This window comes from Neomonachus schauinslandi, chromosome 6 (genome assembly GCF_002201575.2).
Source record: "Neomonachus schauinslandi chromosome 6, ASM220157v2, whole genome shotgun sequence".
In the NCBI taxonomy this organism is placed as follows: domain Eukaryota; kingdom Metazoa; phylum Chordata; class Mammalia; order Carnivora; family Phocidae; genus Neomonachus; species Neomonachus schauinslandi.
This window is the reverse complement of record NC_058408.1, coordinates 111850959-111868929: the sequence shown is the minus strand read 5'-3', so window position 1 is coordinate 111868929 and position 17971 is coordinate 111850959. Positions and strand designations below refer to the sequence as shown.

General features: G+C 44.6%; 1 protein-coding gene across 1 annotated transcript in view; it reads left to right on the top strand.

The window, feature by feature from the left end:
- The window catches only part of GRID1 (glutamate ionotropic receptor delta type subunit 1), a 697236-nt gene that overhangs the window by 430931 nt on the left and 248334 nt on the right, over positions 1-17971 (top strand). Inside the window, exon 5 of the mRNA XM_044916514.1 lies at positions 3144-3197. Coding sequence (XP_044772449.1) covers positions 3144-3197 — 54 coding nt within the window. The remainder of the gene's footprint in view (positions 1-3143; positions 3198-17971) is intronic.

Below are 17971 nucleotides of genomic sequence, written 5' to 3'. Positions count from 1 at the left end.
ATTCTCAGTGCATCAAGATCCCAAGGAGGGGGGCCCCAAGGTCTGCCTTTTTTAAAAGCTCCCTAGGAGGTTCCTGCATGCAGCCAGGCTTTCAAATCATTGCTTCAGAATGTCCGTGCCTGACAGAGTCCTGCCCCTTACCCATGGTCAACCTCCCTGCTGATGCTTAAGTCCCTTTCAGGGACATGCTGTTCACCTTCCACTTGGGCACGTTCTCCTGATGAGAGCTTACTGCTCCCTAGGCAGCCCATTCCATCTTGAACCCCTTGGAAAGTCAGAAAGTTCTGTCTTCTATTGAGTTGATACCTCCCTCCCTGATTCCTGGAGACCTTGGTGCTAAATCAACTCTGAGAGGCTGCAAAGAGCAATTCCAGTCTCTCTCGCACATGACGGTTCTTCATGTGCCTAAAGACGCCTTTACTTTCCCTGTCCCACCCCATGACCAAATCCAGTCTGCAGTGTCCTCCGTCCAGTGGGGTGGCCCAGTAGTCAACGCCCAGCCCCTGCCTTTCCAGGATTCTTTACTCAGCAGTGTTACTTCCAAGTCTCATCTCCCCAGTTGCCCTTCTGTTCCTGGAAACCAAGAGTAGGGCTTTGAGCGCAGCCTTGTTAAGCTGCGTCTCTTTAGATTGAGTTCAGTGTTCTAGCTTTCTGAGACATTATGACACCCTCCCAGCACTGTCTCCTGTACAGATTTGTTGGGCGTGTCACTGATGTCCTCCATGTGAGCATTAAGGGAATCTGAGGTGTTGGGAATGGAGGCAAGCCAGAGCCCAGCAGTGTGCTGCAGAGTGTTCTCAGAGCATCCTGTGTCCACGTCTCCCTCCCACACCTCCTCCCCAGGCCTCCAGGCTTCTGAAGACATTCCTGAAAGTCTTTGTTGCGAGGCTTTGGGCTGGGCGGCTGAGACTGCACCTGGAGATGCTCGCCCTTCACCTCCTCCGAGGGTCTGAGGCTCCTCAGAGGGCAGCTGGCCTGGAAGTCCTCACAGCTTCTGGGGAGAGGGGCTGGTATATGGAGTGGGAGAAAGCATCTTTGGGACATGGCCCCACAAGCGCTTGGCATCTCTGGAGCTCCTTTCTTCCAGGTACAGGAGAGAGAACACTTGGAGCCTTCTTCCTGGGGTAGGGGGTGGAGCAGCCTAGGCATTGTTCAACATAACTCACTTATTCTGAGCAAGAGAGGGTTTTGTGGGGGCCTGGTTCATGTGGAGGAGGACTTGTGTGGCTAGAGAAGATTTCCAGGATCCAAGAATGTGGGCGAGCCAAGGAATAAGGGTGGAACCTGCAAAGGGTGGGGATGACCACTTCCTGTCTCTGCTTCGTGGGAAAGGCTTGGGACTGGTATGGATGCCATTCCATTTTCTGTGTTTACTGCTTCTTGAGATTGAGGACTGAAGCTATTGGCAGAAAAGAGGATGCAAGCATTATCTATTTTTTATAGCTGAACAGAGACTGGAGTGGTTAAATGACAACCGGTGAAGGCAGTCCCCTTCCAGCCCAGTCCAGACTCCCCTCCTCATCTGTCTTCATAGGGGCCAGCACCCTCTCACTTCTGGGCTGGAGAAGGAGAATTCATATCCTCCCCCCACCAAAGATGGCCCAGAAAGACCCCTTTGTCCACCACCCTTAGTGTCCTGGGGGAGCTATCTGTAAAGGACTGGGCTGCTGGAGCTGGCTGGGGCACTCCCACAGGCTCTCTTTCCACATGCTTGTTGTGTTGGCTAGCAAACTGATCCATTCTCTGTGTGGGTGAAGTTCTAACAGTAACCTGCGCACCGACAGTGCAATGGTCGAGTTCCCACATATGGCTGGGTCGCTGGTGCAGGCAGGCTCTTTACCCCTCTCTGCCTCATGGTTAAGAAGAATGAGTCAGATCTCTGTGTACTGAGGAGGAAAGATATTCTTGATACACTGATAAGTAAAAAAAAAAAAAAATGACAGTTGTAACCTGATATGTATTTCATGATTCCAGTTTAATAGAAACATCTGTCTGATGTGTACTCTGGAGGATGAATGTGGAGGGACAAATGGGGCATTTTCACCACTTTAGCACATTTAAAAAAATGGGGCAGGGTTATGGGATGATTTTGAACATTTTTATTTTTCTGTAGTTTTGCAAATAAAAAGAGTGATAAAAATTAGATCACAAAAATACACACACACACAAAGAGGACGACAATCTGATAGCTCTCTCCAGGTTCAAGTACTTGACACATGCTAACTGGGAGAGTTCTTACGGGACATGCTTGACGATGATCAGTTCCTTCTCTCCTTTCAATCTGTTGGCTTTCCAGTTAAAGGAGGGTAAAAGCACCCATAAAGGATATGAGAAACAAAATAAGGAGCGGGGTCCTATCTGCCTTGCCCTCTTACGCTTCCTTCATGTATTCGGCAGCAATCTTCATTCATATATTAAACGCTTTGTGCTGGTTATAGTGTAAGGTTCTGGGACACAACGGTGACCACCCAAGAATGTGGAGACCCCAACTTGGTGAAGGAGGTAGATGATACGAAATAGATAAGCTGCTAATTATTCAAGCACAGAAATAGCAAGTGCTATCAAGAAATAGAACAAAGTGCTATAAGAGAGAATGCTGGGGTGGGGTCACTGCCCAGAAACAAGAAAGAGCCGGTTCTATGGGCCCTTTGTGGGTTCTTTAGAACTGAAGGCAGTTCAGAGCCCCAGCTGGGAGCTGCTGTCCTCCCAGGTGTCGTTCAGCATGGCTGGACGAGATGCCATACATCCCTTGTTCCAGATTCCTGATGCTCTAGTCTCTGGCAGTCATGAGAATCATCCCCCTAAGCTCTCCTCCAGAAAGGTGTTCTCCAGGAGAAGGGAGGAAGACCCCCACCTGTGGTGGCCCTGTGATGCCTGCAGGAACAGGAGCTGCCAACTTGCTCAGGGCTGGTGCATGAGAGCTTGGAAGAACAGCAGGAAATCAGATATTTGAACAAATCAGTGTTCAAATGATGCATCTTATAGCTAAGGCGTCCAGAGCTGACCCTGGGGGATGGCATGTTTTGTGAAGAAAAAAATCTCCAAGAGCAATGTTTATCAAACCCCATCTCGGCAATCATTCTGCATGTCTGCCAGCTTCTGGCTTGCTTCCATTCATGTTTGTTTTCTTTTTCTCTCTGCAGGCTGTGGAGACCAACCTGGCTTCCAAGGACAGCCACTGGGTCTTTGTGAATGAGGTAAGAGCCCCAGAATGCCGAGGGGTGCAGCCTGCACCAAGCCCCCCGCCCCTTGGGAAAGCTCAGGGGGATGCTGTGGGGCCCAATTCTGACCTGGGGTGCTGGAGTGAATTCCAGGGCTCCACAATGCAACACAGGGGTTCAGAGAGTTGGACCTGACCTGCCAAGATGCTCACCTGGAGCAGGGGGGAACCAGTGGAAGAATTGAGATTGGAGTACATGAAGAAGGCCGAAGTCCAAGGGAAGGAGTGTCCGGCATAGGATGTGCAGAGTGAGGGGAGGCAGCCAGTCAGGGGTCAGGGGCTGGAGAGATTAGTGCAGGTTAGAAAACGGGGTGCAGAGGGGGTGAGGCAGAGGAATGAGGAGGGGATGGTGGAGGATGAATTTTGTGCAGCAGGAGGTTGCAGGTGTGTGTGTTACTTAGCTGTGTGAGTGTGCGTATGTAGAAGAGTGCACACGTGTGAGAGTGTATGTGAGAAGATGTGTGTCAGCCTGTGTGTGAGCGCGTATATGGACATGCGTGTGAGTGCGTCTGTGTGTGCACACACCCATGTGCAGCTGGTGGGGGCAGGAATCAGTGTAGCCATTTAAAGGGGGTAGATGGAAAGCATCTCCCATGACAGGCCATCCCACTGCCTTGGGCCCTGGAAGGAAGGGGAACACTGAGTTTTCACGGTGGCCTGGTCTGTTCTTCACCAGTGCCATGTGCCTGGGCCTGGCCGCCTCCACGCTGCGGATGTGACATGGGAGTGGCCTGTAGCCACATGCCCTGGCTTTCTGGAAGAATCCCCTCTGCCCACACGCCTATTCAGGAAACATCACCAGGGCAGCCTATGGGACCCCAGCATGCTGTTAACAGAGCTGATTCTAGAAGGCGGTTCCTGGTGCGCCTTTCATCAGGGCTTCGGCCCTCAGCTGCTCCTAAATTAACTGATCAATTTCTAATGGCCTCATTCGAGAAGATGCAAGGTTTATTATGTAGGTAATTTATTCTTTTATGATGTGTGTTTCTTCATCAGCTCAGTGCTCTATGGCTGAAAGAGTTTTGGGTGGCTTCTTTTAATAGTGCAGGTAGTATCAGATAGTAACTCTTGCAAGGCCCACTTTTCATGGCTTTCCTCCATAAATTCACATCTTATTAGCTCTTCCCAGGCCAGTTGGAGACATGCAAGGTAACTGTCCATTTACCTCGGGTTGTGGATGGTTGTGCTGCTAACTAAGAGAGACATGATGGCCACCACCCTATTCTTCAGAGTCTGGTGGAGTGCTCCTGGGTCCTTGGGAAGTTTTGATCCTCTGGGCTTCATCAGCTTCTCTCCAGGTTTCTCAAAGTCTGGTTTCCTTTGTTCCAGAGAAGGGTTGCCTTCCATGTGCCTCTTAAGGCAAATGTCTGGCCTGGCTTCAGTTTTATGGTGACTCCGCCAAACTGGATACCCAGTGTTTCTCTGTTGCCTGCCGTCAAAAAGGGCTCTGTTTTTATGTTTCTGCCCTGTATCTTTTTTCCTCCCCTGCCTCTGACCCACTCCAGGGCCCTCTGTCCCTCCTGATTCCTTCTTTAGGGCTGGGGGTAACTTCAGCATGGGCTAGTGGTGAAGTGCCCCCAAGGGCATTGCTGGGGCAGCTGGACCCCAGGAAGGGTCACCAGGAAGGGCCAGGTGTGGACACGGCTGTCAGCCACACTGGAACAGCTTCACCCAAGAGGATGGCTTTGTGACTCCCGTGAAGTGACCTCCCCTACTTCTTGGCTTCCTTTTCTATGGGGAGGCTCTTCCTCTTGAGAATGAAGGGTATCACCTACTATATCTTGATCGCCCATTACGTGCCAGGCACTTGTCGGGGCATTTTATATTTGGCACCACCCTTTGTCCTCAGTGGCAACTCTGTATGACAGTTATTATCATCCCCATTTTATGGATGGGAAATGGCAGGCTAAAGAGGTTAAGTCATTTGCCCAAGGTCATACAATTATTAAATGGTGCATTTGGGACTCTGTATGGAGACTGTCTGACTCCAAAGCCCTTTCTGCCAAAGGACATCATCATGCATGTGGCCCTGACAAAGATCCTTAACCTATGGCAGGGTCTGATTCTGTAAGGCCAGTAAGTAGGGCTCAGGTATGCACATTGATGGAGATACTCTTGGCTTTTGTGTCAGCTCATGGATGTTCTTGAAGTCTACGATCTGAAGGTAGGTCCTCCTATAAAGCTTGGACCCTTAGACCTCAGTGTGGCCTCTGATTAATGAACAAGATGTTCTCTTAATTGCATGTAGACTTACCCTTGGGATCCAGCCATATTCAGAACTGCTGTTTCCTGTTACAGTCTAGCCCCAGTGGAAACAAAAGTCTTGTTTTTCTCATGATAGTTATATCATTCTAGGCTCTATCTAAATACAGAGCCACAGACAAAGTTCCCAGTTGCTTTTCTGTTCGTCATACATGATAGATAAAATAAGGCGGGAAGAAGAGAAGCAGGGGAAGGCATTTGGTGGTTCCAACATGGTCTCCAGAATTCAACAACTCTACTGGGGCCCCATCTTCTCATTTCCTGAGCTGCTCCCCACTTCTCTGGAGGAAGTTCAGTTTGTCTGACAGGCTCAGGTTTGTGCTTCTTTGTCCCACATCTTTCCCCGGGGAAGCCTACCTTGTGGTCCCCAGCTCAGCCCCTGCTTCTCTCATTCCTCACAGACTCTTTCCTCCAGTTTCTCCCTCTGTATCTGACTTGCTTAATGTGTTTTCCTGGATTCAAGATAAACATTCAAAGGCACAGGCTTTTGTTTTTTTTTTTTTTTTCTTAATGGGGTGGTTTTCTTAATATATCTACCCCTTCACTGGTGAATATTGGTGTTATATATTTGAGGTCTGTTTCACTTGGAGAAGGGAAAATTGGATGCAGAGAAAGGCTTGCGAGTATATGAGCCTCACTGACAGTGTCTAGTTTCTGCAGGTCTCCAGGTTTGACTGTGGGGACACTGGCAAGAAGTTGTGCTTTTGGGTATAAACTATATTTTCATTGATTGGTTAAATTATATGTTAGCTTGGAGGAGGGTGGAGATTTGAATGAACTTGTGGAAAGCAGAGTGAACCACTAATCAAGGTGGCCACTAGGTCATGAGTCCCTTGAAGACACGGTCAGAATTCAGCTTGTCACTGAATACCCAGGTGCCCCATGCAAAGAGTAGGTTCTTAGAAAGGTTTGGTTGAGGGCAGGTCAATATACTTAGGGTAGAGCACGTTCCTTTGAAGAGCATTTCCCAGGAGGCCTTCGAAGAAAGACAAAGGCAACAATTAAACTCGAGGCTCAGGGATGGAGGGGCCACTTGAACTCATCATCCCCCCAAATCTGGTTCTCAGTGTTCCAGTCCCAGGAGCCAGTGCCCCCTTGGCATCTTCTGCTTGGCTCCCTATTCAGTGGAGAAAAGCCAACATCGTGGGCCCTGCCTCAGAACCCGTCCAGGATGACCCTGACCACACCTATGTGCCTTCATTTACTTCTTACGCTTCTGCTCACTCTCCCGTGGCTCATCCCTGCAAGCAGATGAGTGACTTGTTTCCTATATTTATTTTCCTGTCCTGGCTCTGGCCTTTGCCAGGATTTCCCTTTCTACCTGGCATGCTCTTCCTGAATCGCTGATTGCCAAGGACTTACCTTTCCTGCAGGGGTCTGCTAAACCTCTCCTTTGCCAGAAGGTCTTCTTGGATCTCCCCATTATTCATTCTCCTATTGTCGTGCCCTCCTTGGCCCAGCTATGGTATGTTGGGGGCTTGGTGCATGTGCCTGACTCCCTGAGCAGCCTATAAGTGGACCTCCTTTCTGTGAGGCTTCCTAGAGTTCCCAGCACGAGGGACTCACACACCAGATGTGCTGTGTTAAGGCTCCTGCTGCTGGTCTACCTCCTGCTTCTCATCTTGCCCCTGCTTGTCTAACTGGCTACACGCGGGAGAAGAGCATTTATAACCATCCCAATCCTTCACAGACTCAGAAAGCCATCATCCTGCTCTGTGAGCCACAGCTGTCAGCACCCCTATTCCCTGCACCCCCTTTCCCTGTGCTTGCGAGTCCCATGGGGGCACAGGCTCTTCCTCTGAGGCGCATGCATGCTCCCCTCAGCCCCGGTCCAGGCCATTAGCCAACAGCAGAGCAGCCAGGGAGAAGGGCAGGGAGAAATGCTGGCGGGCTTCCTACAGCAGTCTCCAAATTGCATTTGGGAACATATGCTCTGCTAATTTGTAGGTGCTTTGTGGAAAAAGGCTTCTGTGATCAAAGAGGGTGGCTAAGTTCGAGGTGAAGAGTGAGGAACAGGTGTCTCCTGCAGGCATGTTCGGTCTTGGAGGCAGGCCGTGCTTTCCGAGGGTGAGGCTGTGCGCACTGCCACATAGGCATTTGGTCCAAACACGCTCTGCGCTTTTTCTCGTCATGTGCTCCCCTCTGCGCTTGAATAGGTCATCGGAAGGTGGTAGAGTGTCAGGGCCCGCAGGATCGAGTTCATTCCTCCACATGACTCATGAGGTTGTTCAGGAGCTAACCTCAGGAGCCCTCCCTGGTCTTTGTTCCTGCCACCTCGTGTCATGCAGAGCTGCTCTGAGTGTATCCTAAGAGATGGCCGCCACCACCCCACGTGCAGGGTTGTCCCAATGTCTGGACCTCTTCAGCCAGCCTTTGCCCAGAATGCCCTTGTGTTGTTGCCCCTCAGGCCTCAGCCCCCACCTTATTGCTTTTACTGGTTTGCCACCATCACTGACTGTGCGAGTATCCTCCAGGTGCAGAGCTTGGCCTGGCCCAGAGGGGATTTCTGTCAACGGTCCAGAAGAATGAATGTCTTCCCTACCCCCAAACGCACACTGAGTTAAAGCACAGGAAAATGAGATTAGGCTACACATGAATAATGTGGGGGAAAGAAATGCTAATGCACTAACTGAAGAAAACAAGAAAAAAGACCATGATATGAATGCGGAATCAAATAGCTTTAAGAAATCTCTATTTGGGACACAGAGAGAGGTCAGGAAAAGATTTATTTTTTTTCCTTCCTTTCATTTTGAAGACTCCAATTCTGTTTGGATATTAAGTCCCTGTACCATTTACTGTCTACAAATTTAATTTAGTAACACTCCAAACCAATTATGTTTGTTGTAATTGAGCTGCTTGTTTGTCTCCTCAGCCCCACTGAGGAGCCCTGGAGGACAGGGACCACGTCCTACCCACCTCTGTAGCCCCAGCTGGAAATCCGGAGCAGAGAATAGGAGTCACCATTTATCAGACATTGCAGATCCAGGCACTGTGTTTTGAGCATCATGCTCTTCATCTATTTTTTTTTTTTACTTAAAACTTTACAGCTTTATTGAGGCTTCATTCACATACAATAAATGCACATATTTAATGTACAGTTGACGTTTGACATATGAGTGCACCTATGAACTGTGACAACAAGGAAGACAGTGAACGTGTCAATGACCCAAAAAGTATTCTTGTGCCCCTCGGTAATCCCACCCCCAGCCCCATCTTCTCCCACTCTCCAGGCAATTACTGATCTGTTTCTGGCACCATAGATTATTCATATTTTCTAGAGTTTTACATTAATGGAATCGTACAGTATGTACTCTTTTTTTCTGTTTTGCTGTGGCTATTTCCATCCAGATAATTATTTTGAGATTCACCCATTTTGCAATGTATACCAGTAGCTCTTTTTTTTTTTAAATTGATGAGGGGTATCTGCATGTATGGATGCATCACAATTTGACTATCTCTTTGCTCATCGATGGACACTGGGGTTGTTCTAGATTTTTAGTGATTACAAATAAGGCTGTTATGGATGTTCATGTACAAGCCTTTGTATGGACAGATGCTTTCATTTTTCTTGGGTACATATTTACAAGTGGAATTGCTGGGCCATATGGTAGATGTATGTTTAACTTTTTAAGAAACTTTCAAGTTGTGTGAGAATTCCAATTGCCCCACATTGTGTTAAGTAGTTGGTTTGATCAGGCTTTTGATATTAGCCATTGGACTGGTGTGTAATGGTACGTCATTATGATTGTAATTTTAATTGCCCTAAGGACTAATGATACTGAGCATCTTTTCATGCATCTACTTGTCATCTATATCTATATTTTTCTTAGGGTGGGGAAGCTGAGATCATCGATTTGAGGACTTTTTCTTTAGTGCTATTAACTTCCCCTCAAGTGATTTAATGGCATCCCCCAAATTTTGCTATGTTGTGTTTTCATTGTTATTCAGCTTAAAATATTTTCTGTATTACCTTTTGATTTCTTCTTTGGCCCATGGGTTGTTTAGAAGTATGTTATTTAGTTTCTAAATATTTGGGGATTTTTAAAGGATCTTTCTCTTATTGATTTTTAATTCAGTTTCATTGTTGTCAGAGAACATAGTTTCTATTACTTGCATCTTTTAAAGTTTATTGAGACTTATTTGATAGTCTAGTATATTGTCTTTCTTGATAAATGTCTTTTTTATGTGCACTTGAAAAAGATCTGTTATCTATTGTTGTTATGTGAAATGTTCTATAAATGTCAGTTAGGGCAATTTAGTTGGTAGGGTTGTTTATGTCTTTTGTATCCTTGATGATTTTTTGTCTATTTGTTCTATCAATTATTGAGAGAGGAGTATCAAAATATTCAACTTTAATTGTGAATTTGCCTGTTTCTCCTTGCAGTTTTATCCATTGTTGCTTAATGTATTTTGAAGCTTTGTTACAAGAGGCATAAATGTTTAGGATTTTATGTCTTGTTGATTAATTGATCTGTTATCATTACAAAATGACCTTCTTTATCCTTCTGCTCTGAAATGTTCTCCACTCTGAAATATAATTTGATGTTACTGCAGCTATTACAGATTTATTTTGACTAGTGTTAGCCTAATATATCTTTTTCCATTCTTTTACTTTTAACCTACTTGTTTCTTTGTGTTTAAAATACAGCATGTTTCTTGAAGGCCATTCATACTTGGATCTTACTATTTTATCTATTATAACACTCGGCCTTTTAATTGCAGTGCTTACATAAATTCATTTAATGTGAGTATTGATATGATTAGTAGGTATGGTTTCTTTACCTGGAAGCTAAATGAAGAAACCCTCCCTCCCTCCCTCCCTTCCTTCCTTCCTTTTTTTAAAAAGATTTTCTTTGTTTGAGAAAGAGAGAGAGAGCACAAGCAGGAGGGGTAGAGGGAGAGGGAGAGAGAATCTCAAGCAGACCCTGCACTGAGCATGGAGCCCAACGTGGGGCTTGATCTCACGACCCTGAGATCATGACCTGAGCTGAAATCAAGAGTTGGAGGCTTAACCGACTGTGCCACCCAGGTGCCCCTGAAGAAACCATTTCTAGGGGGAGGGAGAGACCACTGATGTCGAGTGCTGCTGTCATGAAGATGTGATGACATAGGGGGTTAAAGGTGGGTTGGAGTTGGAGGACCAAGTCCCCAGGTACTTCAACATTTATTATTCCATTTTACAGATAAGGAAACAGAGGCTCAAAGAGATGGATTGACTTTTCAATGTCGCTTAGGAAGTGGCAGAGTCAGGATTTGAACTTAGGTGTGGGTGACTCCAAATTTAAGAAATATATACCCTCTGCCATGCTGCCTCTCTCTTACCTTTCCCCTTCATACTTAGCACTAACTAAACACTAAATACATGACTACATGACTGAATACCAGTAATATTCGAATGTTTTCATCATTTGAAAGTGGTGATATTGTTGTTATGGAAAGTCTTATTATAAAACGTTTATTATTTATTATTAGAGTTCTTCCCTTTAGGTGATTTTACATATTACTACCTTGTTTTCTTAGACCTTCTGTGGAAATGATGAAAGTCCCCTACAAAAGCCCACATGATTAAGCTAATACATGTCACATGAGTAGTATCTGAAGGGAGCAAACCATATTTACTAGAAATGTACTTCCACTCTCCACTCAGAATGTATCTATTTTCCTTTCTCAGCCCAAAAGGAATCTGTGAAATTTAACACTTATAGTGACAGATATATGAGGGAATTGTCATTGTATGACATCATATTTTGGCCCTTTTCAAAGTCCCATGGGAAGGGTACTTGGAGCTGCACAGATGGGTTTGGGACAATATTAGAGAGCAATGATGTACCACTGTGTTTTAGATCAGTCACCATGGATAATTCTTTGACTCTGGGCAGGCAAACTGTTCTACTTCCTTCCTTGAACCTTGTTTTCTTCATCTGCTCAATAGGGTTCCCTATAGCTACCTCTTAGGACAGGTGTGAAGATTAAATGAGAAAACTCACCTGAAGTGACCCATCACAGGGGTCTGGCATATAGCAAGCACTCTTGAAGGGATAGTTCCTCTTAATGAATCACTAATGTCCTGTGGAAAAGTTCATCTTCGGAATTTAATCAAGGAAATATGTAACAGGTCAGTGCACGTCTTTATGAGGAGTGCCAGGGGATGGAGACATGGTTTGACTCATCATTGAGGTGAACCTGAATTGTAATATTTCTGTGTGTTGGGGTTGCTGGGGCCCTAGTTCTCCCTTTCAAACTCCTATGCATCCTTTAAGCCTCAGCCCAAATTACTCTACCCTCACCTTGCAAAACCTATGAATTTCTTCCATACCTTTCTTTTTTCCGACACCCCAGAGAACTCAGGCTGTGATTCTTCAGTGGTCCTTAGCTTCTTCCCCCATGTCCTGTCTCCCTACCAGGATTTGCAATTCTTGACAATCTATAATTCATTTATCATACATGTACTGAACACCTGTGAGGCACTGGGGATGCTCATGCACATTTGCGAGATATGCTCCTCACCCTCAGTTTATGGTATCATGCGTGAGAAACATGTGCTTGTGGATCACTAACGTATAGCAGCTAGGCAATGCTTGTAGGGGCCACTCTAGATCCTCTGCAATTTGCAACCAAGTTCAAGCTCCCTGCAGACAGAACAACTCAGCCAGATTTTTACCATTGACGTGGAATCAGACTCCATGTTTTAGATGTGAGCCAACTGTCCCAAACAAGTATATTGTCATTTTGCCGAGTTTTGACAGAAGGTTGCTTGGGAAAGGGAGTGCTGACACTTAGGGAGTTTTAAAAATAGCTTTAATTACCACATGTAGCAAATGTATCTGAAAACTAAAGGTTAGTGTTTACCCTTGTGCATTCCTATCCATTGCTTTTCCCACAAATGGGTTCTGATGGATTCCGATGAACTCACTACTTGTGCCAGAAAGATCCTATTATCTGTGCCTTCTACCCTGTTATTACACCTCCTTTGCCAGGCTGGGTAATCACCATGTAACGCATGGAGAGGCGAGAAGTAAACACGTGCGCACATGCGTGCACACAAAGAGCTGCTGCCTGTGCTCAGCATGCGGGGCTCGCAGGCCCCTGGCGGGGCTCCCGAGGAGCATGCTCTCAAAACTGGAGCGTGGAAGCAGAGGTGGAGGCCGGAGACAATTCAGACCACCAAAACTTCTTGTGAAGTGTCTTAAATAATGTTTGAGGGCTCATAGAGACCAGGGGCTTGGCTTTGGTTATTTTTCCCACTGTCTCAAACCAGAGGATGTTCTGTGCACTTGGGCCGTCTCTTAGAGGTGGTTGAAGCATCCCAAATGAATATTGTACAACTTCAGAAAGGGGAGTGAAGAAACCCTTTACTTGTCAGTGATCAGAACTAGGATGCAGTTTCCTGCAGCCTTGCAGACTGGCTTGGCTGCAGAGGTGATGAGGGGCTGAGGAGTCAGGGGCTGCCACTGTGGTGCCCGGCGCCCCTCCCTGGTCAGGTGCAGTGTGGGGCTCCTGGGCAAGAATTGCTGAAGAGCCCACCTTGTGAGGCCAGTGGGGGTCCCAATGACCTCCTCCCTACCCTTAGATCTCTGCTTGTTTGCTCTGGGGCATTGCAAGAACAGTGAGCCCAGTGGTTGCCTTCAAAAGCAGGGAAAGTTACATTTGAGTACCTACTGAGTGCCAGGCCCTGCTTTGGATGCTTTATAGACATTATTTCAAAACAAATGATATTTAGCCATGAAATCCCATTTAAAGGGATTTTGAAAGCAATTTGAGAACCCATTCAAAGCGAGGAATTTCAAATCAAGAATTTGAACCCATTTGTAACAGGATATCTTCCTCCTTGCCCTTACAAAGGTTGTGCAAAGGTCCCTGGATTTTGCACTGTCAGGATCAATCATGGAAAATCTCTGTAGATAGATACTCAGGAAGTTCCAACACACTTTGGGTCTCAAGCCTGGGCATGGTGATTTTTTCCCCCTTTCTGTGCCTGAAAGACCCCACGCATTGGGCTCAACCTTCTTAAATGACTACCAGCTACCAGGAGGGGAAGAATGAAGGGGGGGAAATCGGAGGGGTAGACGAACCATGAGAGATGATGGACTCTGAAAAACAAACTGAGGGTTCTAGAGGGGAAGGGGGTGGGAGGATGGGTTAGCCTGGTGATGGGTATTGAGGAGGGCACATTCTGCATGGAGCACTGGGTGTTATGCACAAACAATGAATCATGGAACACTACATCTAAAACTAATGATGTAATGTATGGGGATTAACATAAGAATAAAAAAATTAAAAAAAAAGTCATGGAGCTGTACACTTGAGATTTGCACAATTTAAGTTATACCTCAATAAAAGGTTTTTTTTTTTATCTTCAAAAAACAAAAAATGACTACCAGCTACTCCTCTCTGACACCCTACCTTGGATTAATGTGTATCAGGGGATGGGTAGACCCACAAACCCCTCTTCTGTCTCCTTTCCATCTCAACGTGAAGCTTCCGGGCTCAAGCCAATTTGACCACTCCCATCCTCTAAGCCACAAAAGCTTCCAGCCAACATCATTGCAAGTTCACATATTTGTTGAAGGAAAATATCTTGGGAGAAACAAGAGCACAAACTTCCTAGAGCACAGAGTGTGGCTTGCTTCTGTGTGTGTATGTGAGCACATGCATGGTAGGGAGAGAGAGACAGGGATAGAAGGAAAGCAGTGGAAAATTGCTCTGTTTTTTTCTGATTCTTCTACAATAGTAAAACAAAAGATAGATTAATATACTAATGAATTATCCTTTCCAATAGCCTTATATATGTAGTTTATTTTGCCAAATTGAGGTTTCTCTGTTATGTTCGACTTTGTATCCTGCTTTCAATTAATAATGTATAATTCACATTGTATCATGTCAATAGCTAGCATTTGGAATAATATTTAATGGTCTTGTAGTAGTCTGTGATTTGGAGGAATCATAATTTATGCAAATCTTCTCCATTTTTGGAAACTTAGGTTAGTTAATGCTGTTATAAATAATGCTGCAATTGACATACTTCTACCTGGATCTGATGTGTTTCTGATTCCTAGTGATGGCAAAAATATTGTTTCAAAGTATGGGAACTCTCAAGGAGCCTGAGCCCCTTTTATCAGAGTGCTCTGTCTCATCCCACTCATGTGTCTTGTGAACATGAATATAATCATTTTTCTTCTTTACCAATATTATGGATAAAAAGGCTCACTGCATTGTGCTAATTTGTATTTCTTTGCTTATTAGTCAAGCCAAACACTTTGAACATTTATTTTTTTTATCATACCTGTTTCTAATTTCGTGACTTAGTTGCTTATGTCCTTTGTGCAGATGTATTCATCTTTTGTCATGTGACTGGATCCTTACAATGACCTTCTGAGAGAGATATTACTAACACTGGAGTCAAGATTACAAACTTGAGGGTCAGGAAAGGTCTAAGGTATCACAACCAAATAAAGACAAGTTGGAATTTTAAGTTCACATTGATTTTTTTTAAAGATTTTATTTATTTATTTATTTGAGAGAGAGAGTGAATGAGAGGGAGAGGGAGAGAGAATCTGAGCTGATTCCACACTGGCACAGCCCAATGTGGGGCTTGATCCCACAACCACGAGACCGTGACCTGAGCTGAATCCAATAGTTGGACGCTTAATCAAGGTGCCACCCTTGGTTAAGTGCCACCCAGGCGCCCCAAGCTCATATTGATCTTGTTCAATGTGGCCAGCCCATTCCTATCTTAAAGGGAGATACATGTTCATTTATGTCTTTTAAGGGTCAACATTTCTGCACCAAAGAAATATATCTTCCAATTCTTATATTGGATTAGATCATTTTAATTCCTGAATCAATACTGGGTTTTACAGCTTAAAGTGACATAGAATTTTCTATTAACCTTAGATAATACACAAAAAATTGCTGAAACTTTCTCTAATTTGTATCCAATAGAAGGACCCAGTGTCAATGGGCCCATAGAAGGCACATAAAGTAGTTTTTATGATGTGACCCAGAGAATCTTGTGTAAGGCCCTGGCTCTGTTTTGTGGGATTCATCAATGGCCCCAGGGAAGCCCCTCCAAGAAGACTTGCAGTGAGGGAGCAGGCACCCTCCTTTCTCTCTCTTTTTTTTTTTTGCACCCTCCTTTCTCTTATGGGGAGGGGAATCATATCCATGTTCTCCTACCCCTCAAAGAAATGTTCCTCACTAAATCCTCTTTCCCTCAATTTTGACTCTTCTGGTTGTTGTTGTTGTTGTGGTTGTTGTTGTTTATAGCCTGCTTGTGGGTGAGAATATTAAAATATTAATATAAAGCATAATTGACATGAAAAATACTGTACAATTTGATGGGTTATGATTTGGAGGGTTTTTTTTTTAAGATTTTATTTATTTATTTGACAGAGAGAGAGAGAGAGAGTACAAGCAGGGGGGCAGCAAGCAGAGGGAGAAGCAGGCTCCCCACTGAGCAGGGAGCCCGATACAGGACTTGATCCCAGGACACTGGGATCATGACCTGAGCCGAAGGCAGACACTTAACCGACTGAGCCACCCAGGCGCCCTGGTTTGGAGTTTTGACATATACACTTGTGAAACTATCACCACAGGCATAATAATACACCTTTCTATTACCCACAAAAGATTTTTCATGTCCCCATGTAACCAGTTTCTCTCTCTCCACCCAATCCCAGGTAATCTCTGGTCCGTTTTCTGTCAGTGTATATTACTTTGCATTTTCTAGGACTTTATATTAATGGAATCATACAGTACATACTTGTCTTTTGTGTAGCTTTTTTCACTCAGCATAATTTTGAGATGCATTCATGTTGTTACATAGATTGATGATTAATTTTTGTATATGGTGTGAGGTAAGGATTGAGGCTAATTTTTGCTTTATTTTGATTTATTTCTGTGCATGAATATTTAATTGTTCCAGCACCATTTGTTGAAAATAATCTTCTTTCCCCTTTGGATCATTTGTCGAATATCAATTGGCCTTCAATGTTTGGATCTATTCCTAGATTCTTTCTTCTGTTTCATTGACCTATATGTCTGTCTTCACACCAGTGCCACACTGTCTTTATAACTGTAGCTTTCTGGTTAGTCTTGAAATCAAGTGGAGAAAGTTTTCTACCTTTTCCTTCTTTAAAAATTTGCCTTTGCCCTTCTACATCCTTCACATTTTCATAGGGCTGGGACTGGGATGAGTCAAGCAAGGCACCTAAGGCACAAAATTTAAGAGGGAACTCACCCTCAAGCTTGTGCAAGCACCTCAGCTTAGTTCTGGCCCTGCATTTCCATATACATTTTAGAAGAAGGCCTGCTAGGATTTTAATATCATTTTTATTGAATCTAGAGATAATCTGAGGTAGAATTGAGAGCTTCACAATATTGAGTCTTCTGATCCATGAATAAGGCGTATCTTTCCATTTATGTATATCCTCCTTAATTATTTTCAGCAATGTTCTGCAGTGTTAAATGAATAGGTCTTGTTAAGTTCATCCCTACATTTCTTTCTTTTTTTTTTTTAAAGATTTTTAAAATTTATTTATTTGAGAGAGAGAGTGAGAGAGAGAGAGAGCACAAGAGGGGGGAGCGGGAGAGGGAGAAGCAGACCCCCCGCTAAGCAGGGAGCCCGATGCGGGACTCGATCCAGGGACTCCAGGATCATGACCTGAGCCGAAGGCAGTCGCTTAACCAACTGAGCCACCCAGGCGCCCTCATCCCTACATTTCTAATATTTTTGATACAATGGTAAATAGTGCTGCTTTTTCTTTCTTTCTTTTTTTTTTGTTCACTGGGGGAAATTTATTCATTTATTTTTAATATTTATTATTTTTTTATTATTATGTTAATCACCATACATTACATCATTAGTTTTTGATGTAGTGTTCCATGATTCATTGTTTACGTATAACACCCAGTGCTCCATGCAGAACGTGCCCTCTTTAATACCCATCACCAGGCTAACTCATCCCCCCACCCCCTCCCCTCTGGAACCCTAAATTTGTTTCTCAGAGTCCATAGTCTCTCATGGTTCATCTCCCCCTCCGATTCCCCCCCCTTCATTCTTCCCTTCCTGCTATCTTCTTTTTTTTTTTTTAAACATATAATGTATTCTTTGTTTCAGAGGTACAGGTCTGTAATTCAACAGTCTTTCACAATTCACAACACTCACCATAGCACAAACCCTCCCCAATGTCTATCACCCAGCCACCCCATCCCTCCCACCCCCCAACACTCCAGCAACCCTCAGTTTGTTTCCTGAGATTAAGAATTCCTTGTATTAGTCAGGTCATATGATACATGTCTTTCTCTGACTGACCTATTTTGCTCAGCATAATACCCTCCAGTTCCATCCACGTCGTTGCAAATGGCAAGATCTCATTCCTTTTGATGGCTGCATAATATTCCATTGTATATGTATACCACATCTTCTTTATCCAATCTGTCAATGGACATCTTGGCTCTTTCCACAGTTTGGCTATTGTGGACATTGCC